The 27,057-nt window shown below is 48.8% G+C and overlaps 2 protein-coding genes across 9 annotated transcripts; one reads left to right on the top strand and one right to left on the bottom strand.

Moving 5' to 3' along the window:
- The first annotated feature begins 53 nt into the window (after nt 1-53).
- Nucleotides 54-4,541, top strand: LOC110131735 (sulfotransferase 1A1). Of its 5 annotated transcripts, none has more exons than XM_070461155.1 (9): nt 54-842; nt 1,153-1,302; nt 2,117-2,301; nt 2,409-2,534; nt 2,623-2,720; nt 3,230-3,356; nt 3,460-3,554; nt 4,050-4,230; nt 4,356-4,541. In XM_070461155.1, exons 3-9 carry the CDS (start codon nt 2,154-2,156, stop codon nt 4,466-4,468), a joined length of 888 nt encoding a protein of 295 aa, XP_070317256.1. In that variant the 5' UTR covers nt 54-842; nt 1,153-1,302; nt 2,117-2,153; the 3' UTR covers nt 4,469-4,541. The 5 variants fall into 5 exon arrangements, with proteins under 5 accessions (XP_070317256.1, XP_070317258.1, XP_070317257.1 ...); XM_070461157.1 differs by having other exon boundaries at nt 2,081-2,301; XM_070461156.1 differs by having other exon boundaries at nt 2,077-2,301.
- Nucleotides 4,542-4,690: 149 nt separating this feature from the next.
- Nucleotides 4,691-27,057, bottom strand: SGF29 (SAGA complex associated factor 29). 4 transcript variants are annotated; one of them, XM_070461158.1, is made up of 11 exons: nt 26,868-27,057; nt 23,622-23,671; nt 15,167-15,256; nt 13,047-13,122; nt 12,751-12,823; nt 7,480-7,544; nt 6,400-6,529; nt 6,178-6,324; nt 5,918-5,953; nt 5,662-5,824; nt 4,691-4,894 (listed from the first exon to the last, which is right to left on the bottom strand). In XM_070461158.1, exons 3-11 carry the CDS (start codon nt 15,239-15,241, stop codon nt 4,778-4,780), a joined length of 882 nt encoding a protein of 293 aa, XP_070317259.1. In that variant the 5' UTR covers nt 15,242-15,256; nt 23,622-23,671; nt 26,868-27,057; the 3' UTR covers nt 4,691-4,777. The 4 variants fall into 4 exon arrangements, with proteins under 4 accessions (XP_070317259.1, XP_020740258.1, XP_070317260.1 ...); XM_020884599.2 differs by lacking the exon at nt 23,622-23,671; XM_070461159.1 differs by lacking the exons at nt 23,622-23,671; nt 26,868-27,057 and adding an exon at nt 26,039-26,483.

Genomic DNA, 27,057 nt, shown 5'->3' with positions numbered 1-27,057 from the left:
CTGCTGGTAACTGGGGCCTGAAGAGGACAGGGGAGTGGGGAGGGGCTGCTGGCCACAGCATGGACCAGCCTCTGAAGTCACACTGTCCTCTGAGGGTTTAGGAGACTCACACCCTGAACGCAGAGCCCACTCAGCTCCAGTGCCCAGCTTGACTCTGGTGCTGCTGGTGGTCTAGTGACTAAGTCGTGTCTGACTCTTGCAACCCCATGGACTGTAGACTACCAGGCTCCTCTGATCATCACTTTTCCCAGGCAAGAATACTGGAGTGGGTTGCCATTTCCTTCTCCAGGGGATCTTCCCGACCCAGGGATTGAACCTGGTTCTCCTGCATTGCAGGTGGGTTCTTTACTGTCTGAGCCAGCAGAGAAGACTCTGTACTTTAATCCAAATAGTAAGAACAAAGGCCAAGGAGGAGAGGAGGGTGCTCTCCCCCAACGGGGTCCTGTGACTCTCGAAACCCCAACTCCTTGTCTCTGTCTGTGGAACCTCATTCAAACCCAGAGAAAGAAAAGCACCTTCTGGGGGGCTGTTATTTTACCAACCATAAATGAGGCTCCATGCTGTCCCTGGAGCTCCCTCCATGGGAGTCGTGGAGCAGGGGCACACTCCGGGGTTATTTGACACAAGCATTCTGGCTCTTTCCTATCCTATGCTGCCTCAAAAAGAGCCTGCCTTGCCCGGCTCCACCCCAAACCCCATCACCCTGCCCACGTACATCCCTCTGGACTCGCCCTGTGGTCAGAGCCAGAAGTTCCCGGAATGTTCAGGCTGCTGGGGGCCTGCGGGCTGCCTTCCACCTGAACCCTTGGCATTTTCAAACCTGGCCTGGAGCCGGCAGAACGGTGAGTGTCCCCACATTTCCCCTCTTCTCCCCTGCGCTTTCTAGACCAGGCACGTTAGAAAAAGCTGTCTCTTGGCCCTCTCGACAGAGGTGGAATCTAGAGGGCAGGTCAGGAGCCAGGATTCCAGCTCAAAACACCAAAAAAATCCCCAAAACTATTGCACCCTTGTGTCTAGTTTCAGCCTTCTGTTTTCTACATACTAAACCCACATCTGGAGTTTTCAGGCCAGGCTAAGCTGGGTTCCAGCTGAGGAGGATAGCACAGAGGGTACTCCTACCCCAAACTTCACCCTTTCCTTCCTGGAGGACAGCCAAGTCCCAGTGCTGGCGCCAGGCCCCTCCCACTTGAGAATTACAAAGCTCGCAGCTCAGAGAGTGATCCTGCACTCACCACACCGTGCTAGTTCTCAGCCCCACGCAGACACAGACAGGGTCACAAGGCCAAGATCCAGAGAGATCAGGTGAGAGCGAGGTTGGGGGGTGACAGGGCTGGATCCCACTCACCTCTCGCTGCTGCTGGCTTTGACTCTGATCCTATCACTTAATCTCTCTGCTCCCACTTCTCACGTCCAGCCCTTTCCCAAAGGAGTGCTCATCTCGGTCTCCAGCCTGGCTTGAATCCCCCTCCTCCTCTTCCTCCTTCGCCCTTCCTCTTCTCCACTGAGTCATCAGTTCTCATTCACCTGCAAGACTCTGACCCCCTAAACAGTTGCTCAATTGGCTGTGTTTTTCTCCAAGTGGGGGAGGCAAATGGGGGAGGCTGGTTAGGCAAGCTGGATCTTAGGCCCAATTTGGAGAGGCTGGTTGGACAAGCTGGATCTCAGGCTTAACTGGCCTTTGGGAGTTTTCCATATGTGAGGGCCCAGGGGAGCTCAAGGGGGAAACTCAAGCTCAAGAGGAGCCCACCAGGATTAGGCCTATAGCAGAAGGGAGAAGACAAAGCAAGCTGGGGGCTGGCCAGAAGTTCAAACAGGCAGGCCCTAGAGGTTTTCTCAAGTGCACATTGAAATCCCCTGGAGAGCTTCCAAAAAACTGCTATCAGGGTCCCATCCCCAGAGAGTGATTTAATTGATTTAAAAGCTCTGCAGGCAAATGAAAATGCAGCCTGAGTTGTGACCCACTGCAGGAACACAAGATCTAGCTTTGAATCCCAGCCCCACCACTCTTGTGAGCTAGCTCTGTGAGCACGGCCAAGTGGCTCAGGCTCCCTCAGCCTTGGGTTCTTTACTTCAAAGCAAGAATTCAACAGCTGGCACCACTGACATATTGTTCAAGGAACAAGGCCGCACCCCGGCGCCCCTGAGGAGACAGCATGGAACTGATCCAGGACACCTCCCGCCCACCAGCAAAGTATGTGAAGGGCATCCCTCTCATCAAGTATTTTGCAGAGGCACTGGGGCCACTGCAGAGCTTCACAGCCTGGCCTGATGACTTGCTCATCAGCACCTATCCCAAGTCGGGTAAGTGATGGGGATACCCAGGCCTCCTTTGGGCTGCAGTCCCCACCTTGGGCCGGGAGGGGCGTGGCCTCAGCCCTGCTCATCCCCCATCCATTCCCACCTGCCAGGCACCACCTGGGTGAGTGAGATCCTGGACCTGATCTACCAGGATGGCGACCTGGAGAAGTGTCAGAGAGCCCCCATCTTCATGCGGGTGCCCTTCCTTGAGTTCAAGGTCCCTGGGATTCCCACAGGTGTGTGGTGGGGTGTTGGTGGCAAGTAGAGTGGAGGGAGGTTTGACTGGGGCTCCAGCTCACGGATCTTGCCCTACCTACGGCTTAGGTGTTGAGCTTCTGGAAGATACACCAGCCCCACGGCTGCTCAAGACACACTTGCCCCTGGCTCTGCTTCCGAAGACCCTGCTGGATCAGAAAGTCAAGGTGAATGGCAGAGAGAGCCAGAGAAGGAGGCTGGTAGGGCCATCCCAGCTTTGGCCCTGCCTTCTGGGAAGGTCTCACTTCCCACAGCCTGGTCTCATCTTAAGAAGGACGGGGTGAGGGGCATCTGCCTGATGCTCTAGTGGGGTCAGGTATCTGGTGAAAATGAGACTCCTCTGTGCAGTCTGGGTGTTCACAGGCCTGTGGAGGGGCTGGTGGGAACCCAGCATGCCTTGTTCCAAATCCAGACAGAGTGGCGTTGAGGGGATTGGATTAGTATAAATTAACAGTTTCAGGAGCTAGCCCAAAGTTCAGCATCAGAGCAGGGTTCAGGTCCCAGCTGGATCTTGCCTGCACCCCAGGACTGCAGGCGAGTCAGCCTTTAGACCTGTTTCTCCTTTGGCCAAACTGAGAGAGCTTCCCTGGCAAGGAGGCCATAGAGGGCGGGATGCCTGGTACCTGGCGTGCCATGTGGTGACGGCGCTGGGCTTGGGGGTCATCTGCCCCTCCAGGTGATCTACATCGCCCGCAATGCCAAGGATGTGGCCGTCTCCTATTACCACTTCTACCGCATGGCCAAGGTGCACCCTGACCCTGGCACCTGGGACAGCTTCCTGGAGAAGTTCATGGCCGGGGAAGGTGAGGCTGACGCTGGAGGAGGGAGAGGGTGGGGTGGAGCCAAGGGGCACCAGCTAACGTTTATGCCAACCTCTGTGTCCCGACCACCTGCCCTCTTCCCCAGTGTGCTATGGGTCCTGGTATCAGCATGTGCGGGAGTGGTGGGAGCTGAGTCACACCCACCCTGTTCTCTACCTCTTCTACGAGGACATAAAGGAGGTGAGACCACGGCTTCCAGTTCCCTCCACGTCACTTAGGAAGGCAGGAACCTCACACGGCCCTGCTGGGGCCCACTCAGCACTGTCCCCTATGGCAGCCCTCAGGCCAGCCCTCCCGGATCCCCTGCCCAGGACTGGAGTAGGAGCGTGCCCTCCACGGCAGCGCCCTGTTCAGCCCTTTACCTCCTAACGCCCGAGTCAGCAACACGTGCAGACATTCGTCTGCTCTGTACTGCCAGTGCTTCTCCTGGGACCACCATTACGAAAGGGGACTGTCCCTCCTCTCAGCCAAGAGGAACCAGACCTCTGTCATAAAGGATCCCAGGGTAGAAGGCAGTCACACCTGCCCCTGGAAAAGAGGACCAGAGTCAAGGAACAGGGCCTGAGGTCTCTAGGCAGAAGTGGCCAGATCCGCCCCCAGGGTTAGAAAGGCGCCTCCCTTTTCTGCTCAGCAAGTAATCCAAACCTCCACTGAAGAGCCTCTCCACTGCTCCAGGACCCCAAAAGGGAGATCCAGAAGATCCTGGAGTTTGTGGGGCGCTCCCTGCCGGAGGAGACTGTGGATCATATCGTCCAGCACACATCTTTCAAAGAGATGAAGAAGAACCCCATGACCAACTACAGCACCATACCCACTGAAATCATGGACCACAACATCTCTGCCTTCCTGAGGAAAGGTGAGAGCCACCCCAGGGGGTGGGCATGGGCATTTGGGGAGAGGGGGAGCTGCAAATGGGACTGCCCTTTGGCCATTCGGGGCCACCTCTGCGGCCGGGACCTCCTTCCTGCCATCTCTCCCCAGGCATCACTGGCGATTGGAAATCCACCTTCACTGTGGCCCAGAATGAGCGCTTTGAAGCCCATTATGCTGAGAAGATGGCGGGCTGCAAGCTCCGCTTCCGCTGGGAGCTGTGAGTGGTCCTCTGGAGGGGTGTGAAACAAGCCCAGTCATGGCTTCAGAAATAAAATCTGATGTGTGTTAAACAAAGAGCCTCTGTTGGAAGCAAAGAACCAACCTGAGCTAGAAGGGTAGATGCCCACTGGGACCCAATGAGGCCATCTCCCCCGGTGGCCTCCAGCTCGCCCTAGTGGGGAGTGAGACAAGGGTCTGGAAAAGCAAAACCTAGGAGACATGGACAAGGAGGAAGAATATTTATTTGATCACAAAATCTTGTGCGTTCCCCCGTAGAGGGTGTCAGCTGATTGCGAGTCTGCTAGGCCACTTCACTTTTTCTTGGGCTCCTTACAAGCCACCACGTACCGCTGGGCTACATTGAGGGGAGGGGAGTAACCGTCTGCATAGGAGGTGTCTTCAAACAGGACAGAATAGTCATCCTGGGGCTGCAGCAGAGGCAGACAGGAGGGACTGGTCAGAGGGCTCCAGGTGAAACCCCCGCCCCACACCACTAAGCTTTGAGTGACAGGAACCTCTGGCTCGTGGCCCCCAGAAGCTCCTGTCCTTGTATTCACTCAAGAAGTGGAGATGTGTGAGCGCAGTCCCTGTTACTACAGAACTCCTTCCTCAGCAACAAAGGGCCAAGGGTAAGGGATGAAGATCAAGGAGACCACCACCTACATAAGTGGGCTGTAACTGGAGGGTGTGGTACCAGGGAGCCTGGGTAAAAGGGATCAAGGACAACCTAGAGGGCAACAGCAAGGATCCTGGAGGAAGAAGCAAGAATAGCCTTTGAACTGGCATCAGGTGACCAGGGCATCAGCAATGTGGTCAAGAGCACGAGGGAAAGCGGTTCAGCTGAGGAAAAGGCAGTGGGGCTAGAGTTAAGGGCTCCAAGACAGGCCCTGGGCATGGAGCTTCCCAACTCAATGCAAAGGTGAGGTTAGACTAGTGTATGCATCACGTCCATTCGGCTCAGGGCTTGCTAAGGCTCTGAAGCTTGGGAAGAGGAGGGTGGGCCGGCGCTGCCCCAGAGGGCAGGGCTGGAGGGCAGACTAAGCAGAAGACAGAGGGCAACTTGCAGGGCCCTCCGAGCTCAGAGAGGCTGTGAGATGAGGACAAGAGGGGAAGGAGGTGGGAAGGTGACGCCAGGAGCCATCTGGCCACCTGGCCCTGACGTTAGGGACGGCCTCTCCTGTGGGGGCTGCCTTACCCGCTGTGGGGGCGTGTGGATCAGGGCGCGGTAGAAGCAGGTGGTCTGGGGATACAGGGCCAGCACAAGCTGCTCCTTCTGGAATAAAGCTTCGGGGTCCGTCTCCGGGTTGGCCTTCCACTGGGGCAGTGGGATGATCCGCCGGCGGCTCAGGGTGTGTCTCCTGGGGGTGGGGCTGAGGTAAGGTGGGGGCCCCATCCCCGCAGCTTGGCCGCCTCCAGGCTTCCACAGCCCCCCTCCCCACCAGCACACTCACTCTTTGCCTTCTTCGTCAATGTCGTCTACCTCGTACCTGCGGGCGGACAAAAGGAAAGGGCTGGATGCAGAAAGGGTCAGGATCACAGTCCAAGTTGGGGAGTCGTGAGGAAGGGGGAGGAGGGCAGGGAGGGGAAGCAGCCCCCGGGTCCCCACAGATACCCAGGGGTGTAGCTGTCCTCCCAGCCTGCAGATGCGACAGTGTAGCCCACGCGGCTGTGGTGACGGGAGAGCAGCCCATAGGGCCGGGGGACCGCTCACTTGTTGGTGGCGTGGCTGTAACTGACCACCTCGGCCAGGATCCACTGCTCATCCCCGTCCACAGCCTTCACCCGGGCGGCCACCTTGTCTCCAGGTTTGGCCACGTAGTCCCCAGAAGCCGGAATGGCCCCGCAGAGGGGCGGGGGTCTGAGGACGGAATTAAAATGTTCAGTCCCAGCCCCCACCTTGCCAGCCCCTACCCTACCCGGGGCCCGCCCTCACTTGTCACCAGGCTTCCCGATCCACAGGGGCAGGGTCATGGCTGACTGCTGCAGCAGGGTCATGAGCACGCCCCTGCGCATGGTCTTCCGAGGCGGTTCCGAGTCATTGTACAGGCCTGCGATCTTGGCCGCTGTGGGAGAGAGAGAAGTGAGCCCTCAAGACATCAGAGATAGGGCGCCCACCCCAGCCCGCCCACATTGGGCCATCAGAGCTCAGCCTGCAGCACCCTGGCCTGAGTACCAACGGGCTGCGTGCCATCCTGCCCCTTCCTCAAGATGCCTGCAGTGAGACCACCCAGACTGACAGATGAAGAGCTGCCGGGAGGGCAGATACCCTAAGGGGAAGCAGCAGGAAAGGGCAGAAGCGGGGCTGCGGGGCAGTGGTCATGTTCTAGTTACTGATCTGGGTGCTAGGAACATTTTGTTCAGTTAGTGAAAAGTTTCAGCTAGCTGTGTGTTCACATCTGTGTTCCTTCCTATTAACATATGTTGTAGTTCAACAACAAATTTTTAAAGACAAATGTGGACAGACCCCTGATCTCCTCGGGCATGGTTCAACACACCCAGCCACCTCATACAAACCCAGCTGGCGGTGTGACAGTTTTTGATGGGTGAGGAGGTGTGGACTGTGGGTTCACTGGGGCAAGAGAGTTGAGAAGGCCCCAGCAGCTTGAGGGATCTGGAAGCCAGCGCCTCGTGTCAGTAAACTCCATGCGGAAGGCTGGTTTCAAGACACCCAGGGTGCAGCTCTCAAAACACAGCCAGGTTCTCCTCGGAGCAAGAAATGGGAGAGGGGAGAACTCCCTGGCAGTCCAGTGGTTAGAACTCTGCGCTTTCATGGCTGAGAGTGTGGGTTAAAAAAAAAAGAAACAGGAGGTGGCAGTAGGAAAGGGAGGGGGTAAGTGCCCCAGACAGTAGGCAGAGCAGGGGAATCAGCGTGGTCCGCAGGGAGCACGGGGGACCATCCCCATTCCCTTCCCAGCCCCGGACGATCCCACTGGACTGAAGTCACAGGCGCCCCCACAGGGAGACTGACTGTCGCTCTCAGGAACCATCATTCCACCGGTGGTCTCTAACTCACCAATCCGCCTCTCTTCCAATAGAGACTTGATTTCTGCAATCTTATCTAGAGCTTTCCGAAGGATGCTGAGGGTGGGGAGAAGGGAGAGAAGAGGTCTGCGTGAAGCATAAAGCACGGACTTCCTTTTCTCCTTTTATTCTTAAAAGCACAAAAGAACAGATGAGACAGGAGGAAGTAGTGGGACAAACTACCTAACAGGGTTGGTAAGTGGAGGGCTCCCTTTGCCTGAGGGCATTGGGCAAATGCTGCCAAAGGGCTGTGGGGTGCTGGCAGCCTCTAACAATTGAGATTTCGGGGGACAGAAGTTAGAATCCGGGGTCTGCCCTAGTTGCACATGGGAGAGGAGACACTCTGGAGCACTGTGCGGAGTTGTCTCGGCACACAGCAGGGCTGCGGGTGGCACGAACTTGTCCCCAGCCCCTGGAAACCTCTGGAGTTCAATTACGGGGGCTCCAGAGTGGCCGGGACCCCAGAACCTAGCAGAAGTGCACACAAACCCTTGCTGGAAAAAGGCTTCTTCATCCCAGAGTTTGGAGAACCTCCCCCAGAGAATAGTTCAACAGCAATGAGCAGCACTGAATCCACTTCAGGACATTTATTCTCTGGCCCACTCCTCTAGCAAACCTTTAGTAAAAACCCATGTGTTAAGGAAGGCCTTGGTTCAGCATGAGACCCATGAAAACACAGCATAGTAGGGTCACAGAAGGTGTCCCAGAGGGTGTGACTCTTGTGGACTTGTCAGGCAAAGGCCAGAAGACTGGGCAAGGGGCAGCCTTGGCAGAGGGAACTGGGCAAACGGAAGTAGCGAGGGATGAGTATCTTGCCACAGGCTCAGAGCATCGGAAGCTCGGCATGGCTGGCATCAGACATGTGGACCACTCAGCCAGAGCCACCATGGGCTTGTGAGCGAGCACTGGGACATAGGGCAACCAGGCAGAGGAGGAAAAGCCAGGAGGCCAAAGGGAACTTTGAAAGTCTGATCACTGCTTTTGGGCCTGTTGGGAGAACATCCTTTTATGTAGTTATGTCCTAAGTTACATTCTGGGAGGTACTGATGGCGTGGTTCTCAGCCTTAGCTGGAAAGCAGAATGCTCTAGGGAGCTTTTTAAAAAGAATCCTAGGGCTAATTCATATCAATGTATAACAAAAACTACTGTAATGATGTAAAGTAATTAGCCTCCAACTAATAAAAATTAAAAAAAATAATAATAATAATAAAATAAAATAAAATAAAAAAAAAAAAAAAAAAAAAAAAGAACTCAATAGAAAAAAAAAAAAAAAGAATCCTAATTGTTTTAAGGATTCTCAGCAGATGCCAAAACTAGTGGGGGGGGGGGGTCTGATGTGAAATGGGCTATGTATATAGTCTCCAAGTATCTAAGATACCTGTCAATTACACAATGGAAAATAGCCCTAATTTGAGGACAAACCTGGAAGAGCCCACCTTTACCAGTGAGAGTTCTACCTTCTAATATGAAGACGGAGGACATCACTTCCAGAAGCGTAAAACCTGAATCTAATTGTGAGGAAACAGCAGACAAACCCAACTGAGGGAGATTCTACCCTGGCTTATCATTTTCAGAATGTCAAAGTCACGAAAAGCAGAGACAGCCTGGGAACCGTTCCACATTGAGAGAGACTAGAGACAGGAAAACTAATCCGCACTAGGAAAATATTCTGTTCTTTTGCTATCAAGGTCATCTGAATAAGATCTGTAGCTCAGTGAATAGTTTTATATCAGCATAATATCATAATTTTGAGAAACGTGCCATGGTTGTTTAAGAATGTCCTTTTGTAAAGCACATGCTGACTGATGTGTTTAGAGGTCCAGAGGCATCAGGCATCATGTCTGCAACATAAAAGGTTCAGAAAAAATTTTTTTGACTATACAGAGAACAATAAAAGCAAATGTGGTAAAAATATATTTACGTAAGTCTGAGCATATCAAAAGTTAATACTAATGCATGAATTCCACCCTAGTTAAATCAGAACCTCTGGGTGCAGCCAGACTTGAGAACTAGTGTGTAAATGTACTCCACTGGCAGGAAAGTTTGTGAAATACTGAGTTAAAGAAACTGTTGCATAACTTGGCATAGCCTTTACCACTTTAATTTGCATTGTGAATTTCCAAGGAAAGGAATGTAACATTGCTGCAGTCCAGGTCTGCAAAGAGTCTGACACAACTTAGCTACTGAACCACAACAAAGTTACTGAAGATCCACTGGAGAGGTCTAAGGAAACGATGTTTTAAGATCATTTACTATTTCAAGAGCAGTTTTCTGGAACTGGAATTTCTGCCCCTCCGAACCAGAAAGCTCAATCAGGATGACCACCCAGCAAAGCATGGGTGTCTACCTTCCAGCAGGCAGCCTGCCAGCCCGCCAGCACCCCTCAGGGAAGGGCCACCCCCCTGGGATAGTGGAGGAAAGGCCTCTTGCTGGCTGATCCTTTGAAGGGTCCTCAGCCAAGAACCCTGAGCCCTAACTTTCCTCCCCAACCATTAGTAAGGGCCTAACCAGTGTGAGCTCTTTAAAGTAATCCAGTACTGCTGCATACCAGTTCACAGTAATTATCTGATTAGAGTGAACTTTTAAAAAGAAAAGGAGTCAAAAAATTCCTTGTGGGCTTTCTTCTGTCTTGCTGAGATAGGTGGAATTGTGCTTGCAGAGGCAGACAGCAGCTAATAAGCCAGGGGGTGTTGCACAGATGAACTGCCCGGGAGCTGCCCACCCTCTGGCCATCTACAGAAGGAGCCTAGCAGCAGGCTGGCTGCATGGCCTCCCTCAGCCCCAGGCCCAGCGGGAGGGTAAACACAATAGACCCTAGACTCTCAGGCACATGGCTTCTCTGCTCCCAGGAACTGGTCTGTGTCTGTGTGACCCTGTCAGGCCTGAGGAGGGACAATACCTTCCCTCCAACTTCCCGGCGGACACATCCTGTGATGGATCAAGACGAGAGCCCTCCCCCCAGTCAGCACAGGACGGTGTCCACGCCGCAGGTGCCCACACGCAAGCGGCCAGCTGACCAGACCTCGGCGCCTGGCTCAGACAGACAGTCCAGGTGCTAAGGCGTTCATTCTCTGCTCCAGGCACTTAACGTTTGAGGCTGTGACCACCCAGGTCCTCACAAAGTTAAACTGGAGCTCTGTGTGCACTGGCTTAACTACTCATCAAACTACCTTCCTTCGATGGAACTCTGAGCCAGGCTGTTAGTGTCTGTGGCCAAAGAGTCACGGAGGACACCATCCCTGACGCTCTGCCCTCCTGGGGCTACATCTGGAAAAATGCCTTCTGAATCACTGTCAAAAATTTCTTGTTCCCAGCAGTCTGGGTGGTAGGGGGAGAATGGATACATGTATATGTATGGTTGAGTCATCCTGCTATGCACTTGAAAGAATCTCAACATCGTCAATTGGCTACACTCCAATACAAAATAAAGTTTTAAAAAATAAATTTCGAAAAAAGAAAGTATCTTGTTCCCCCCGGAAAGGCTACCAGCCTCCACTGGCACATGGGAAGTGACATCTTTGATCTGTCTCCTTTGACTCCTGCCAAAAGAGACGACTGTTAAATGAAGACAGACTGGGTCTTCTGCGTTTTCTGCAAAAGCAGGGGGAAAGGCTGGGAAGAGCTGTGGGCTCAGATGAAGGGAGAGCAGAGTAGGTGACGGAGTGGCGCGGGCTCCTGGGGCCTCTGCAGTTTCACGAGAGGTTGACCACAAATATTAGGAAGAGCTGACAGGTACCACAGCAGCCAGCTCAGTGCCACGTGGGCACGAATACCACCACGTTTTCCCCACCCTGACACAAAGCTCCCTGTGGGCAGGACTGGCGTCTTATCTGCCTCACTCGCTCTTCTGTTCCCAGCATGGTATCTGGAGGGGAGGACTCCTTACTTAATATTTAGTGATTGAACCTAAGAAGGTCTGAGAGTCTGAAAAAGTCAAATGGCAGCACAACTGCCAGGGACCTGCACTTCTGAAACAAGCTTTAAGTGTTAAACTCTGGAAAGTTGAGGCCAGAGAAGAGCCCACACCATCTGGCTACAGAAGCTGTCGCCTCACTCTGCCGGCTGTTAATCTGAGAAGGGTATGTCTGTCTTTTACTTTTAAATGAGTGTGAGTCACTCTGACTCATACAAGCCAAACTCCAGGCCCTCTAGTGGAAAAGGGCCCCACAAATGAACCTTCCAATCCTTCCGATTGGGAGAAGATGGGGATGGGCAAGGGCAGGCGGGAAGGCCAAGAAAGCAACACCTCCGACAAGAATCCACTGTGTCCCCTCCCCGCCAGTCAGCTCCACCCTTTTGTCTCTACTCCCCATCCTGACACAGGGGGCCCCAGCAGACCCCTTTGTCTAAGCTAAAACCTTGGAAAGCTTCTCGTCTCCCAACTGGTCCCCAGTTTGATCTCAGAACCTGCCCCGTGTTTCTCCGGCCCCAATGAGAAGCCTCAGCTCAACTCCATCCTATCTTATGCCTGGTCTCCAAGCTAGACTTGAATCTCACCCAGTCTGTTCTCTGTGTGGCAGCCAGACGTTTCTCTCCTGCTCTTATACCATCTTTGGCTCCCTACTGCCTCCAAGATAAAGTCTGGGTACTGGAGTCCCTCCCCTCCCCCGGCCACACAGGGCTAGTTCTCACTCCTCAAACGCTCCCACCCTACAGGAGCTCCTCACGGCCCTGGCACACTCCGTCTTGTCTGCCTACCCATCCCCAGCTCAAGTTGCTCCTCCTCCCTGAGAGGGTCCCAGATTCCAAGGCCCAGTGAGCACCTCTCTGCCAGCCCACCAACTACACTGTCCTGTAACTTTTTTGGGGCATCTCTCCTTTCTGGATGGCTTGCCCCTGAAGGCAGGCCCCTCACTAACCTTGTGTGTCTCTGTGGAGACTGCCCAGCACCAGGCATCACCATGGGTTATGGTCAAAACAGTTTGAAAAATACAGATATTAGTGACTTTATATGCATCACCACATATTATGTTGACAACTTTAATGAGGGAATAACTGAGTCTCAGCTCAAGAGACCAGCCAAGGTCAAGCGGTAGGGAAAAGGCAGTGCTGGGATTTCATCTACGCCCTTCCGCCATTTATACAACAGTGGGGCCGGGGAAGAGGGACGAGAGTGGGCTCTAGAGAAGCTGGGCCCTACAGGAGAGGCTGGGAGTCAGGATCTGCTTAGCCCTGGGAGAGGGGCAGGCTGGGGCCGTGGGCTCCTACAGCCTAGCACCTGGGTGAGGAGGGAGGCAACGGCAAAGCAGAAGGCAGTACTCACTTGCACTCAGCCTCTGCATCGGCTTTGGCAGTGGTATAGAGGCCACGCAGCTTTGTCCGGTAATAGGGAGAGACTGCAGAGTAAACACAGGGGGACAGATGCCTGGGAGTCGTCATCTGTCTCCTGGGTCATCTTGGGTCACCCGGCCCGAGTGAAAACTGTCCTTCAGGCCTAGGCAGCAGTTCATTTTGGATCAGGCAGACACATGCAAAAGTCGCTTTTGAAAATGAGGACAGCCAGTCTTAACTCACACCCACCCCGCTCCTCGCCTTTCTCTCCAGAGCCCAGCTACTCACTCTTGTTCTCGGTCTGCATCCGCTCGTGGGTCTTCTGGATGTTCACTAAGTTGTGTTCACTCCTCGAACGCTCTTCCTACAAGGACAAGGTGGACAGGACATGAGGGGGCCCTTCATGCTGCTGTGATAACTACCCGACCGCCCTGGCCAGAGGCCCCATAAACAGGGCCCTCGTTTAGTAAATCCAACTTCCAAATCCCTACGTTCAAAAGGTTTTTTCCCCCGCCTAATGCAAAAGCAGTACAAAAGGCATTCAAGTTCAATCACAAGTTATACATTTAATGATGCTCCTTTATCAAAAAAGACAAAGTGATCCACAGATTCAATGCAACCCCCATCGAAATTCCAGCTGACTTCTCTGCAGAAACTGACAAGCTCATCCTCAAATTCATATGGAAATTCAACTGACCCAGAACAGCCAAAACAATCTTGAAAGAGAACTCACATTCCCCAACTTCAGAACTTTCTACAAAGCTGCAGTAGTCGAATGGTGTGACACTGCCATATAAATCAATGGAACAGTATTGAGAGTCTAGAAATTTACACATGTATCTATGATCAATTCATCTGAAGAAGCGGGGGTAGGGAAGGAAGCTGGTACAATTCTTCCCTACATCAGCGATCCTAGGACCAAGGCTGCAAGTGAAGATGCTGGGAGCTAGGGTGATTCCTAAGAAGGAAATTGTAACTTTACTTTTTAACCTTCATGTCAGAATTTCTAAAAACCTGAGCGGGTAGCCATTTGGCAAAATGGAGTTAAGAGTGAATGCAGTTATACCACATAGTTGAAACAGCCCACTAATTCAAAAATAACGGAATCATGAACTGTACTAAAACCTGTTCATAAATCTGGTAAATGGGCAGAGCCAATTATGTTGCAAAGGCATAAGAAACTGCTCTGTAATTCTTACTGATCTGTTCTATAATGAAACCAACTTTACCATGATCACACTTCAGTATGTTATAACACACTAGTACTATCAGTAAGATTTAACTATGTTTTGTTAAGTAAATCATAGGCTAATACTGATATTGATGACCAAATGTATTAGGAGACTGAGTCAAAGTCTTCTGAGAATGAAATGCTGATAAAAGATGACTGGCCTGAGGAGGAACTGGATTTGATTCATCAGCTACTTTTGATGCTAAACGGTTTCACATTAATCTATCATATGGTACAGAGAGTGGAAGATGAAGGAGGAAATTGGGTAATCAAATTAGGACAAAAATATGAAAGTGCATGTAATGGTTCCATAGAACAGATTTAGTTGTTTCTTTAAGTCTATCTCAACCCTACAAGGATTCCTGCAAAGGTCAGGTGTATTCATCCTGATACTATTATATCAGGTATAACTATATCTGCTATATAAATGCCATGCATGCATGCAAAGTCGCTTCAGTTGTGTCCGACTCTGTGCGACCCTATGGACTATAGCCTGCCAGGCTACTCTGTCCATAGGGATTCTCCAGGCAAGAATACTGGAGTGGGTTGCATGCCCTTGTCTATAAATGCTATACTAAATGTAAATGTTCAAATGATTATTTTGCTGTAACAGAGCCTAGGCCAAGGGCTAGGGAGGTGGGTGTGCAGTTAAGATTTAATTAAGCAGGCTAGGGTTTTCAAACGCTGGGCATTTCAAAACAGGGTTGGCCCTTGACCAGCTCTTGGGAAATAACCTCTAAACACACCTGAAATATTTTGCTTGGTAAGAGTGTCTATGTTTACCTGGAATAAGGAGGTGGAGGCATACGGAAAGTGACTGCTATTGAGTACAGGGCTTTTTTGAAAATGTTCTGAAATTGATGACGGTGATGGTTGCACAACACTTTGAATATTGGATTCAAATTGGACTGTACACCTTAAATAGGTGAACTGAATGTGAATATAGCTCAGTATTGCAAAATTGCTGCTACTAACCAAAAAGAACCATGAAATCCTGCACGTGACAGAAAACCCAGTAGGCACGGCAGTCATAGCCCACATGCTCCTCCTCACCTTCATGACATCATCGTGGTTCCGGCACGACCAATCTCTTTGAACACAACCATCCCCGCCCCCTCCATAGTTCAGTATCACAGCCCACGACCCCCTCTAGGAGTGGAGGGCTGTGGCTTTTCACCTGGGTTTGCTTGATGAGCTGATGGAGCTCTGTGAGCAGTTCTGCAATTCGGGAATCAGCAGACACAAGGGCCATGGTATAGAGGGGCGCCTGCGGGGAGGGGAGGAAAAGAGAACTTATCAGTGGCTATTGTGGGTTTAACCATTCTTCTGGCTAGGACGCTGCAGTCCTAACCTCTGGTACGTGAGTGTGACCTTATGTGCATGTTAAGATGAGATCATACTGGAACAGGGCAGGCCTTAACCCAACACGGAGGCTTCCCTGGTGCCTTATGCAGCTTCCCCCACAACACAGTGGTAAAGAATCTGCCTGCCCAGGCAGGAGACATAGAGATGTGGGTTCAATCCCCATGTCGGGAAGATCCCCTGGAGTAGGAAATGGCAATGTGCTCCAATTTCCTTGCCTGGAAAATTCCATGGACAGAGAAGCCTGGTGGGCTACAGTCTATGGGGCCACAAAGAGTCAGACATGACTGTGTACACACATACACACATATAATCCAATATGTCTTCTGTTCGTGTAAGAGAAGAAACAGACACACACACAGAGAATGCCAGGTGGAGAGACAGACATATACAGGGGGAAGACAGCCATCTGACAGAGGCAGAGACTGGAGTCAGGCAGCTGCAAGCTAAGGAGTGCCAAGGATTGCTGGCAACCACTAGAAACTTGGAGAGAGATATGGAACATATTCTCCTTCTGAGCCCCTAAGAAGGACCCTACCCTTGATTCTGCGACTAACAGAACTGCTTGAGTTTGGAATTCTAGCCTTCAGATCTGTGAAAGAATACATTCCTTTTGTTTGTAGTCACCCAGTTTATGGTCATTTGTTTACAGGAGCCCTAGGAAATACAGTGGCAAGTGGTCCTGGAATTCTTCCCCAGTCCAGTGATGCTTGGATTCAGTATGTGCAAACAAGTCAGGAGTACTTAGTAAGTACCTTCCAAAAGCAGCACGCCATAGCCCCAGCTCTTGGATTCAAGTATTCTGGTTTATCCTCCTCCCGCCTTTTTTTTTTTTTTTTTTTAAATTTTGCTCCCTTGATAGCTCAGTTGGTAAAGAATCCACTTGCAATACAGGGGACCCTGGTTCAATTCCTGGGTCGGGAAGATCCGTTGGAGAAGGGATAGGCTACCCACTCCAGTATTCTTGGGCTTCCCTTGTGGCTTAACTGGTAAAGAATCCACCTGCAATGTGGGAGACCTGGGTTTGATTCCTGGATTGGGAAGATCCCCTAGAGAAGAGAAAGGCTACCCATTCCAGTATTCTGACGTGGAGAATTCCATGGACTGTATAGTGCATGGGGTCACAAAGAGTCAGATACAACTGAGTGACTGTCACTTTGCCCTTTTTTTAAATCTGTAAAATAAAGACTCAAATAAGACCTTATATGAAGACACTTTCCAAATCATAAAGCACTGTTACTTTTTTTTTTACTGTAGAGGGAAGAGAAATTAACTACTAAAAGTATCTGACTTAAGGTAAGATAAATGTATTCTGATGAAAATGCAACAATAGATAATCAGGATAAAAGACAATAATAGGCTATTTTAAAAGTAAGCTACTGTTTTGCCAAGATACAACCTAAATGTCCATCAACAGATGAATGGATAAAGAAGATGTGGTGCATATATACAATGGAATACTACTCAGCTACAAAAAAGAATGAAATAATACCATTTGCAGCAACATAGTATAGTACAGTATGATACAGACTATCATACTAAGTGAAATCAGTCAGAAAGAGAAAGACAAATACCATATGATATCATTTATATGTGGAATTTAAAATATGATTCAAATGAATCTATCTATGAAACAGGAACAGAATCACGGACACAAAGAACAGACTGGCAGTTGCCAAGGGGAAGAGGACTGGAGAAGAGATGGAGTGGGCAGTCGAGGTTAGCGGATATAAGTTTTTATACATAGAATGGATGAGTAACAAGGTCATACTGTATAGCCCAGAGAGCTATATTTAATATCCTATGATTACACCATAATGGAAAAGAATATTTTAAAACAGAATTTCAGGAATTCCCTAGTGGTCCAGTGGTTGGGACTCTGCACTCTCAGAGCTGAGAGCTCTTAATTCAATCTCTGGTCAGGGGAACTATAAAATCCCACAAGTTGTATGGCACAGCCAGAAAGTAAAAACAAATTAAAAAATGATTTTAAAAATTAAGGAAAAAAGAATGTGTGTGTGTGTGTGTATATATATATATATATATTAAAAAAACACTGAATCACTCTGTTGTACAGCAGTAATCAACACAATGTTGTAAATCAACTATACTTGAATAAAAAAATTTTTTTTAAGTAAGCTTTTGTAACTAGGTAAAAATGGACACATGCCTAAAGAGAAAAGGAGATGGGAAGAAAAAAGGAAAATTTTTTAGGCTGTTGAAATTTTACATGATCCCCCTACCTTCTGGGAAAGGTGGTTCAATTAATACATCTCCATATCCACAAAGGTCAGCTTCACACTGAATCTCCCCCACCCTTCCTAGTAGTAAACTGAATTCCTTGTCTGTAAATATTCATATATTCTTAAAATCTCTGCTTTTGTTTATTTAAAAAGTAATATAGAAACCAGGAATACAGGAGAACTGCCTCAACTTGATCAAGGGCATCTATGAAAACCCATAGATAACATCATACTTACTGTTGAAAGACTTAAAACTTAACCGGCTAAGATCAGCAACAAGTCAATACTGTTCTGGAGGTTCTTGCTGGGGCAATAAAATGAAATAAAAGAACCAAGGTTGGAAAGAAAAAAGTAAAACTATCTCCATCTGCAGATGACATGGCCTTGTACACAGAAAACCCTGGATACACGTTTATGTATGGCTGAGTCCCTTTGCTGTTCACTTGAAACTATTACAACGTTGTTAATCAGCTATACTCCAATACAAAATAAAAAGTTAAAGAAAACCCTGAGAAACTCACTAAACAACTATAAGAACTAATAAGGGTTAGAGGAGAGAAGATTGCTAAGACAAAAATCAACTGCATTTCTATACAGTGGCAATGAACAATCCAAAAATGAAATTAAGAAAAAACTCCATTTACAACAGCATCAAAAAGAATAAGATACTTAGGAATAAATTTAATAAGAAAAGTGTAGAATTTTTACTCTGAAAACTAGAAAACACTGTTTAAAAAAATTAAGATGATCTACATAAACAGACACCCATATTCATGGATCAGAAGACTTAATATTATTAAAATAGCATTACTCCCCAAATTGATTTATAGTTTCAACAAAGGCCCTATCAAAATCCTAGCTGGCTTCTTTGTAGAAATTAACAAGCTCAACTGAAAATTTACATGAAAATCCAAGGGATCCAAAATAACCAAAAAAATCTTGAATTACAAAACACACTACAAAGTTATAGTAATCAAGATGGTATGGTACTGGCATAAAGGCAGACATAAGATCAATGGGACAAAATCAAGAAACCACCAATAAACCTATATCCATGGTCAACTGATTTTCCACAAAGTTGCCAAGACAATTTAATGGGGAAACAATAGTCTTTTTTGATAAATGGTGCAAGGACAACTGGATGTCCACTGGTAAGAGAGTGAATGTGGGTCCTTACCTCAGACCATATACAAAAATGATTTGCTTAGACAATTCTCCTAAGATATACAAATGGCCAACAAGCACCTGAAAAAACACTCAGTATCATTAGCCATCAAGAAATAAAAATCAAAACCACAGGAAAAACTAGTTCACACTCACTAGGATGGCTATAATAAAAATGAGACATAACAACAAGCACTGCTGAGGATGTGGAGAAACTGTATGAATGGGTTCGGTACAACAGACTATATTACTACAATAATAAGGGAAGTAGTAGTGATACATGCGACAACATGGACGAACCTTGAAAACATTAAGTGAAAAAAGCCAGACGCAACAAACTTCATAGTATATGATTCCCTTTATAAGAAATAGCCAGAATAGGCAAGTTCACAGAAAGTTGGCTGGGGTGGGGGGTGGGGAGGTGCGCAGAGACAGTTGAAAAAAGAAGGGGAGTGACTGTTAATGGGTATAAGGTTTTTTGGCCAGGTGATCAAAATGTTATAAAATTGATTGTGGTGATGACCACACACCTTTGAATATACTAAAAACCACTGAATTGTATTTTCTTGGGCTACAAAATCACTGCGGATAATGACTACAGCCATGAAATTAAAAGATGCTTGCTCCTTGGAAGAAAAGCTATGACAAACCTAGATAGCATATTAAAAAGCAAAGACATTACATTACCGGCAAAGATCTGTCTAGTCAAAGCTATGGTTTTTCCAGTAGCCATATATGGATGTGAGAGTTGGACCATAAAGAAAGCTGAGTGCCGAAGAACTGAAACTTTTGAACTGCGGTGTTGAAGAAAACTCTTGAGAGTCCCTCGGACTGTATGGAGATCCAACTAGTCCATCCTAAAGGAAATCAGTCCTGAATATTCACTGGAAGGACTGAAGCTGAAGCTGAAATTCCAATACTTCGGCCACCTGATGTGAAGAACTGACTCATCTGAAATGACCCTGATGCTTGGAAAGACTGAAGGCAGGAGAAGAGGAAGACAGAGGATGAGAGGTTGGATGGCATCACCGACTCAATGGACATGACTTTGAGCAAGCTCCAGGAGTTGGTGATAGACAGGGAAGCCGGGCGTGCTGCAGTCCATGGGGTCGCCAAGACCAAGAGTTGGACATGACTGAGCGACTGAACTGATTGAATTATACATTTTAAATACATGCCCATCTCCATCTCTGCCAGCCCTCAGCAAACACTAATTTACCTTCTGTCTCCAGATATTTACCTATTCTGCACTTCATTTTTTTTCCTGTTCAATAATATTCCATGTTTGCATATACCACATTTTGTATACCAGCTCACCAACTGATGGACGTTTGGGTTGTGTTCACTTTTTGGCCATTATGAACAATGCCGCTATAAATACTTGCAGACATGTTTTCATTTTCTGGGCATGTACCAAGGAGTGCAACTGCTGGGTCATATGGTAACTCTATGTTTAAGCTTGTGAGAACTGCTGGACTGTTTCCAATGTGGATGTGCCATCTATATCTACATCAGCAACATAGGAGGGTTCTGCTATCTCTATCAACATGTGATATCATCTTCTTTTTGATTACAGCCATCTGAGTGGGTATGAAATGCTAACCAGTGGTTTTGCTTTGCATTTCCTTGATGGCTACTGATGTTGAACATCTTTTCATGTGTTTAAATGCCATTTCTGTATCTTCTTGAGAGAACTACCCTTTGCCCATTTTTATTGGTTTTATAAAAGTGATTGCTGAATTCTGTCCTTTAAAGCACATGTTCTCAATTTTTATGAAGTCCAACTTAGCTGTGACACATCTTTTTTTCCTCACATGTGCAGTGCTATTTTTACCACTGCAGGCCTTATATAATGCATTTTAATACAAAGAATAACATGTCCCTTAAGAAAAAAAAAGTCTAGTTGCACTAATTAGAACCACATGAAATCAGGGATCTAGAGTTTAAGAGATTCAAAGTGGATAAATTTGACGATGAATAGCATAAAGGTCATTGATGAGGCTACAGATGATCTGCTGAGTGAGCAAAAAGGAAGGGGGAAAGAGCCCCCCTTGAACCACAACCAAGGTGAGGGTGTTGACCAAGGATGAGTCCCGTGGGAAGATTCTGGGAAAGACCAGATCAGCATGGAAAAGGGTTACTCTCTCCTGCCACATAAAGCAGAATCCTGGTCAGAACCACCTCTACATGCCTACCCTGTGCATATTAAAACAGGGGGAACCCCCCCAAATGGACAGGTGGGCTTTACTTTATACAAACATTGACAGCAAGCACTCCCATTCTGCTACCAGAAAAATCAGTTACCTTCTCTGATAATGTGGACGCTTCAAACCTCTTCTCTCCTCAGTATCTTTGCTCCTACCCTCATACCTGACTTTGGGTCCCCTTTACTGATGTCCAAGGTTCCTACTTCGCTCAGATAACAAGCCAGAGATCACGAGGTCTCTGGAAACGACCCCACCATCAAAACCATGACCTCGTGCAGCAGAGCTCCATTCCGCCTTCCCCTCAAGACAGAAGACTGTCCTTTCATTTACTGAAGACCAAACCCTCCCTCATCTGTGCTCTGAACTCCATCTCCTCTTGCACCACTTGACATGTTTTTCCTATGCTTTACGAGCAAATGAGCACACTCTGGGGCAGGGACCCATCTTAAAAATAAATGAGAGCTTCTGAGCCGCATGCTCACCTCATGGACCCACCCATTCCTGGTTCCACTTCAAAATTAAGGTTGTCCAAGCACATGCCTCTCTACTTCTTCACCTCCATTTCACTTTTCAACCCACTTTCAGCTAGCTTCATCCTCACCAGTCCAGTGAAAATGTTCTTGAGAAAAATGAATCACTTCCTACAGGTCAAAGCACTGGATCCTTTCCTGCTTTATCCGACAAGATGTGTCAGCACGTGGGCACAGGTGTCCCTTCCCTCCTCCGCCTCTGGCTTCAGGGCCTCCCTGCTGTGCGGGTTGCCTATACCTCACCCCGGCTCCTCCTTAGTCTCCTGGGCTGATCTCCCTTCTGAACATTCTCTAAATGCCGGAGCTGGGCTTCCCTGGTGGCTCAGGGATAAAGAATCTGCCTGCCAACGCAGGAGACACAGGTTTGATCCCTGATCCGGGAAGGTTCCACAAGCCATGGAGCCACAACTAAGGAACTAAGCCTGTGAGCCACAACTGCTGAGCTCACGTGCTGCAACTGAAGCCCGCGTGTCCTAGAGCCTGTGCTCCGCAAAGAGAGCAGCCCCCGCTCATTGCAACGAGAGAAGTCCGCACAGCAACAAAGACTCAGCACAGCCGAACACACAAATAAATAGAATCACAAATGCTGGCGCTCCTCAGGGCTCAAGCCGGGCTGCTGTCCCCTCTCACTCCTAGGTAACCTCCTCCCCCCACCCTGTCTGTGCAATGACATCTCCAAATCTTAATCTCCCTCAAAGCCGGAAAGTTTACGTGAGAGGGTGACCGATAAAACCACATGCCACAGAAAAGGACTGTCTCCAGAATCAAATAGGGTGTTACTGATGACCTGGGGGGGGGGGGGGGGGGGACACTGTCAACGGGAGGGACCATACAGGAGGGGTGTGGTAGCAATGAAGACAGCAATTCCCTGCTAGCAGGGCTGTGACCCAGAGACAGGGGTGGAGGCTTGAGGAGAGGCAAGCAGACAGACGGATTACAGGTGGAGGAAATGGAAGCAGGTTGGCTGAGGGGCAGGAGAGAACAGGGTTGCATGTGAAGGGACAGGAGGGTGAAGGATGGGATCCAGTCCTGAGGCCTACCTAGTGTCATCATCCGCTGACAGTCCTTCTAGTGCGTCTTATCTACAGGCTCTCAAACACAGATGTTCTGTCCCATCCCACTCTACCCTCCCAAGAGCCCGAGAGGCAGCTTCTTTCCCTCTTTTTCATTTTACTTATTTGTTTTTGACCGTGCTGGGTCTTCCCGCTGTGTGGCCTTTTCTCCACTTGTGGCGAGCAGGGGCTACTCTCTCGTGCAGGACAGGATCAGGGTCATGGGCTTCAGTAACTGCAGTCCTGGGGTCTAGAGCACAGGCTCAGTAGTGCTGGCACATGGGCTCAGTCGCTCTGCAGCATGTGGGATCTTCCTGATTCAGAGATCGAGCCCATGTTTCCTGTGTCTCCTGTATTGGCAGGCGGATTCTTTACCACTGAACCACCAAGGAAGACCTACCCTTTCCCTCTTTGTCAGGGTACATTTTCCTCAACAACCAGCTAAAGACTGGTCTTGTCTGACTAACCCTAAAGAAGCCTAACTTAACTCTTATTTGACTTTTCCTGGAACCTATCTAAACCTACGGGCTTCTCTAGTGGCTCAGAAGATAAAGAATCTGCCTGCAATGCAGGAGACCTGGGTTCAGTCCCTGGGTTGAGAAGATCCCCGGGAGGAAAGCATGGCAACCCACTCCAGTATCCTTGCCTGGAGAATTTCAGGGACAGAGGAGCCTGGAGGGCTACATTCCACGGGGTTGCAAAGAGCTGGGCACGACTGAGTGACTAACACTTTGACCTAGATCTATAAACCAGCTTTTCCAACCAGTAGATGTAGGTAGATCTTTTCTTCTCCAAACAACCTAGAAAGCTCCACAGGCAGAATAGTCATCTCTGCTGTCATCAACAAGACCCTTTCATCAATAATCCCACTGATGAGTAGTGTCAGGAAATCGCCCACTCCTTGAAGCAAACACTGTTGTTTCTTGGGTAGCTTTCCAGAAAGATCCCACGTATATTTCAGAAAAAAAAAAAAGTGCTGTCTCATAAAACCTTTTGCAATCAGTAGATGCAGAAACAGACACACAAAACTGTGGTTGAAACTGTCAGCAAACTTAAGTGAAAAAGTTGACTCACGTGGTCTGGAGGAGGAGTAGGTCAAATACCAAGCCAGGGAGGGCCTCATCCTGCAACCAGAAGGCAGCGGTGGGAAAGGAGGGCCCCAAATTTGACAAGAGGCCCGTTTTAAGGCAGAGGAAGCCCCTACACCAACTGTTAGGACGCACTCATACTCAAAAAAACGCTGACTTGTGACTTTTTAAATGCTCTCGTCTCACCTCATTTCTATTTGATGTGAAGTAATTCTGAAGTGTAAATAAGGCAGTGCCAGGAAAAGACAGGGGACTGTATTATTAAGTTGAGCAAAGCAGCCAAAGGCACAAGCAACAGAAAACGCTGACACATCCGAAGCACGGGGGAGTGATCACGGCCGCCACCGTGTAAGGGGCCGCCCCTGCTCGGGCTCTGCCCACGAGGGAGCACCCTGCCTGGGAGAAGCACCTCATTTTATGATTTTACAATAAACTACCGCTATCTCTGGGCTTCCCAGGTGGCTCAGTGCTAAAGAATCTGCCTGCCAATGCAGGAGACGCACAAGAGATGTGGTTTGATCCCTGGGTCAGGAAGATCCCCTGGAGGAAGAAATGGCAACCCGCTCCAGGCAAATGCCTGGAGAATGCCATGGCCAGAGGAGCCTGGTGGGCAATAGTCCATAGGGTCACAAAGAGTCAGACACAACTCTGTGCCTGAGCGTGCACACACTGCTATCTCCAGATGCAGTCAGCTGTGAACTTGAATTTCCCCAGAAAATACACTCTCAGTAAAGGTTCCTGTAGCTCTCCACTCTGAGAACACTAAGCCTGCTGGTGCAAAACAAGTGGGAACACAGACTTGGAACCACAGCTCACCAGGGAGCTCCCAGCTGGGAGGAAACGGAATGTTCAGCCCAAACTGCCTGTTATCCAAGCTCAAGGGTCCCAGTTCATCTCAGCATTAGTCTCAAACCAAGGAGCGGTTATGTAATCCCCATATGGTTTCAGAATTTTTATGAATTTTGAGGTAAGGCCCAGTAACCCTAAACCTTCTGGGTCCTAGAACCCTCTTCTTTCCAGACTTTCTACTTCTACCCACAAGGGGAACCACTTCTCTGCTATGTTCTACTAGAGACTAGTAATGCCTTTTCCAGAACTTCACACAAATATAATCATGCCATCCATATACTTCAGTGTCTGGTTTCTTTTACTTAATGTGTTTTGAGATTCATCTGTGTTGCTGTGTGTATTAGGAGTTTGTTGCTTTCTATCGCTGAGTTGCATCAATTGTATGAACAAACCAGTTTATTTAACCTTTATTCTCTGAATAGCGTCTATGTCCATTTTTGGCAATTATGAATAAAACTGCTAAGAGCAATCATATGTGACTCTTTTTAAAGACACCTGTTCCTTTTTCTTAAGTAAACATTTAGGTCTTGTAATAGTACTCTAATTTCCCTTTGGGAAACCATCCCTCATCTTGGCTCCAAGGCTGAGTATACCACCTGGGTCCACAGAAGTATTACAGTCTTCCTGCCCAGCACAACTGGTTCTGAAAGAGATATGTGACCCAAATCTGGCCAACATCAATTTCAAATCTCTTGTTGAAGCAAAAAAAAAAAAAAAAAAAACCTCTTTCTGTTGACTAAGAGAGTAGCATAGAAGCCTGGAACTGATGGAGATTTTTGCCTGCCTGAGGGAGAAATCAACATGGAGGAAAGCAGAGCTGAAAAGACACAGAAAATACTGGTGACATAACCAAGGCTTCTGGATACAGCCATACCTGAAGCTGGTCCACCTGGGACTCTTTAGTTAGAGTCAACAGATAGTCCTTTTCTGCTTAGAAGAGTTTGGGCTACCTTTTTGTTACCTGCAACTGAGAAGTGTGACTAAAAAGAGGTAATTCATAGGGACCAAGGCTACGAGGAAAAGCACACAGTAACTGCTAAACACCCAGTCTAAAACTGCTGTCTGACCCTCTCATACAAACAAATGAGAACAGTCTATACTTAAACCACTCTAAAAATAATCCCACAGGACGGAGGACAATAAAAGCTTTGTCATGAGCCACAGGAAAGCAAGGCATCCAAGACTACATTCAGATCCCATACCCTCAATTTAGCCACCATCAGTAAGAATCTACATTAGTTTGTTTTGTTAGAAAATATTTATTCATTTATTCATTTAGCTGCAGTGCACAGGATCTTCGTTGCATCATGTAGGACCCATGGACTCTCTGGATGTGGCTGTAGGCTCAATAGTTGTGGTGCTTGGGCCTAATTGCCCCACACCAGGTGGGATCACAGTTCCCTGACCAGGTATCAAACACTAAGTCCCCTGCATTGCAAGGCAGATTCTTAACCACTGGACCACCAGTACGTCCCTCAATTAGCTTCCTTTTTTAAATTAAGAAGACCTGATGATTTCCACCTATCCCACCCTGCACCCATACCCAGTACCTACCAGACTTTGGTACTGAAGCTTACACAGGTGACTCTCATTTAAGTCTACATCACTGCTACAAGCCCATCTTCTTCACAGCTGGGGAAGGTGCAGTTCAGTTGGGTGAAGTTATGCTAGGTAACTCAGGGAATACAAGTAGTCAAGCTGCCACTGCAAGCTTGCAAACTATAAAATCTATACTCTTCCAAGTTTTGTCACACTTCGGCATATTCCATAGCAAAAAGAGATCAACTACATCAAATACTGCTACAGGTCTGAGAACTAAACACTGAATTTGGCGACCTAGAGATGACTGGTGGCTTTGACAAGGCGCTATTTCAGTGGAAGAGTGGGGTCCAGGCCCGACTGGAGTGGGTTAAGAGGAGAAAAACTGCTAGTGAATACAGACCGAAATTTGGGCTGCAAACAAGGGCAGAGAAACGAGGCGCCAGGAGAAACATGAATGAAGAATGAGGTGGTTTGGTTAAGATGGGCACATCATGAGCAAATAACAAATGCTACCAAGGTTCGGGGCCCATCCTCTGCCCTCATCTTCTCGCATCTGGCCTGGGTACCCCACCTCCCTGGGCCACCCCGCAAGCTCCACGTGCGGCGACGTTCCAGCCGTGCAGGGCTGCCCGGCGCACGCACGCGCAGACGGTACAGACGGTCGACACCAGCCCTCCTTCCCGGGGCCCCGCCTTTCTCCGCCAAGGCGCGTGCGCACCGCCCCTCAGGAGCCGTCTCAGCGAGGCCGGAGCATAAGGACCACCGGCCCTCCGCTCCCGCCATCCCCCGGACGGGGGTGTGCGGCGGTAGGGGGGTGTCGCAGACCGCGACCCATACCTACCTACAGAGCCACGGGTGGAACAAGCACGTCGCGCTGGAAACTGCGACGGCGGGAGCAAGCGCGCGGTCCTTCGAATGCTCTTCAGAGTCTACAGATGACAACGCCCTTTACGTTCGAAGATTCGCGGCAGGACGAGACCCACACAGCCCTTTTCCCTTTTATGAGCTTAGTCGCAGCGCGGAGGACCACT

This window comes from Odocoileus virginianus, chromosome 33 (genome assembly GCF_023699985.2).
Source record: "Odocoileus virginianus isolate 20LAN1187 ecotype Illinois chromosome 33, Ovbor_1.2, whole genome shotgun sequence".
Lineage (NCBI taxonomy): Eukaryota > Metazoa > Chordata > Mammalia > Artiodactyla > Cervidae > Odocoileus > Odocoileus virginianus.
This window is presented reverse-complemented; position numbering and strand designations above follow the sequence as displayed.

What these genes read in the sequence shown, in the direction of transcription:
- LOC110131735 (XM_020884601.2), top strand. Translation starts at nt 2,154, where the DNA reads ATGGAACTGATCCAGGACACCTCCCGCCCACCAGCAAAGTATGTGAAG. An exon ending in GAAGTTCATGGCCGGGGAAG is followed by an intron (nt 3,357 to 3,459) that starts GTGAGGCTGACG and finishes CCTCTTCCCCAG; the next exon opens with TGTGCTATGGGTCCTGGTAT. An exon ending in TCTACGAGGACATAAAGGAG is followed by an intron (nt 3,555 to 4,049) that starts GTGAGACCACGG and finishes CCACTGCTCCAG; the next exon opens with GACCCCAAAAGGGAGATCCA.
- SGF29 (XM_070461158.1), bottom strand. Translation starts at nt 15,241, where the DNA reads ATGGCCCTTGTGTCTGCTGATTCCCGAATTGCAGAACTGCTCACAGAG. An exon ending in GATGCAGACCGAGAACAAGA is followed by an intron (nt 12,824 to 13,046) that starts GTGAGTAGCTGG and finishes TTTACTCTGCAG; the next exon opens with TCTCTCCCTATTACCGGACA. An exon ending in ATTGACGAAGAAGGCAAAGA is followed by an intron (nt 5,825 to 5,917) that starts GTGAGTGTGCTG and finishes CCCCACCCCCAG; the next exon opens with GAGACACACCCTGAGCCGCC.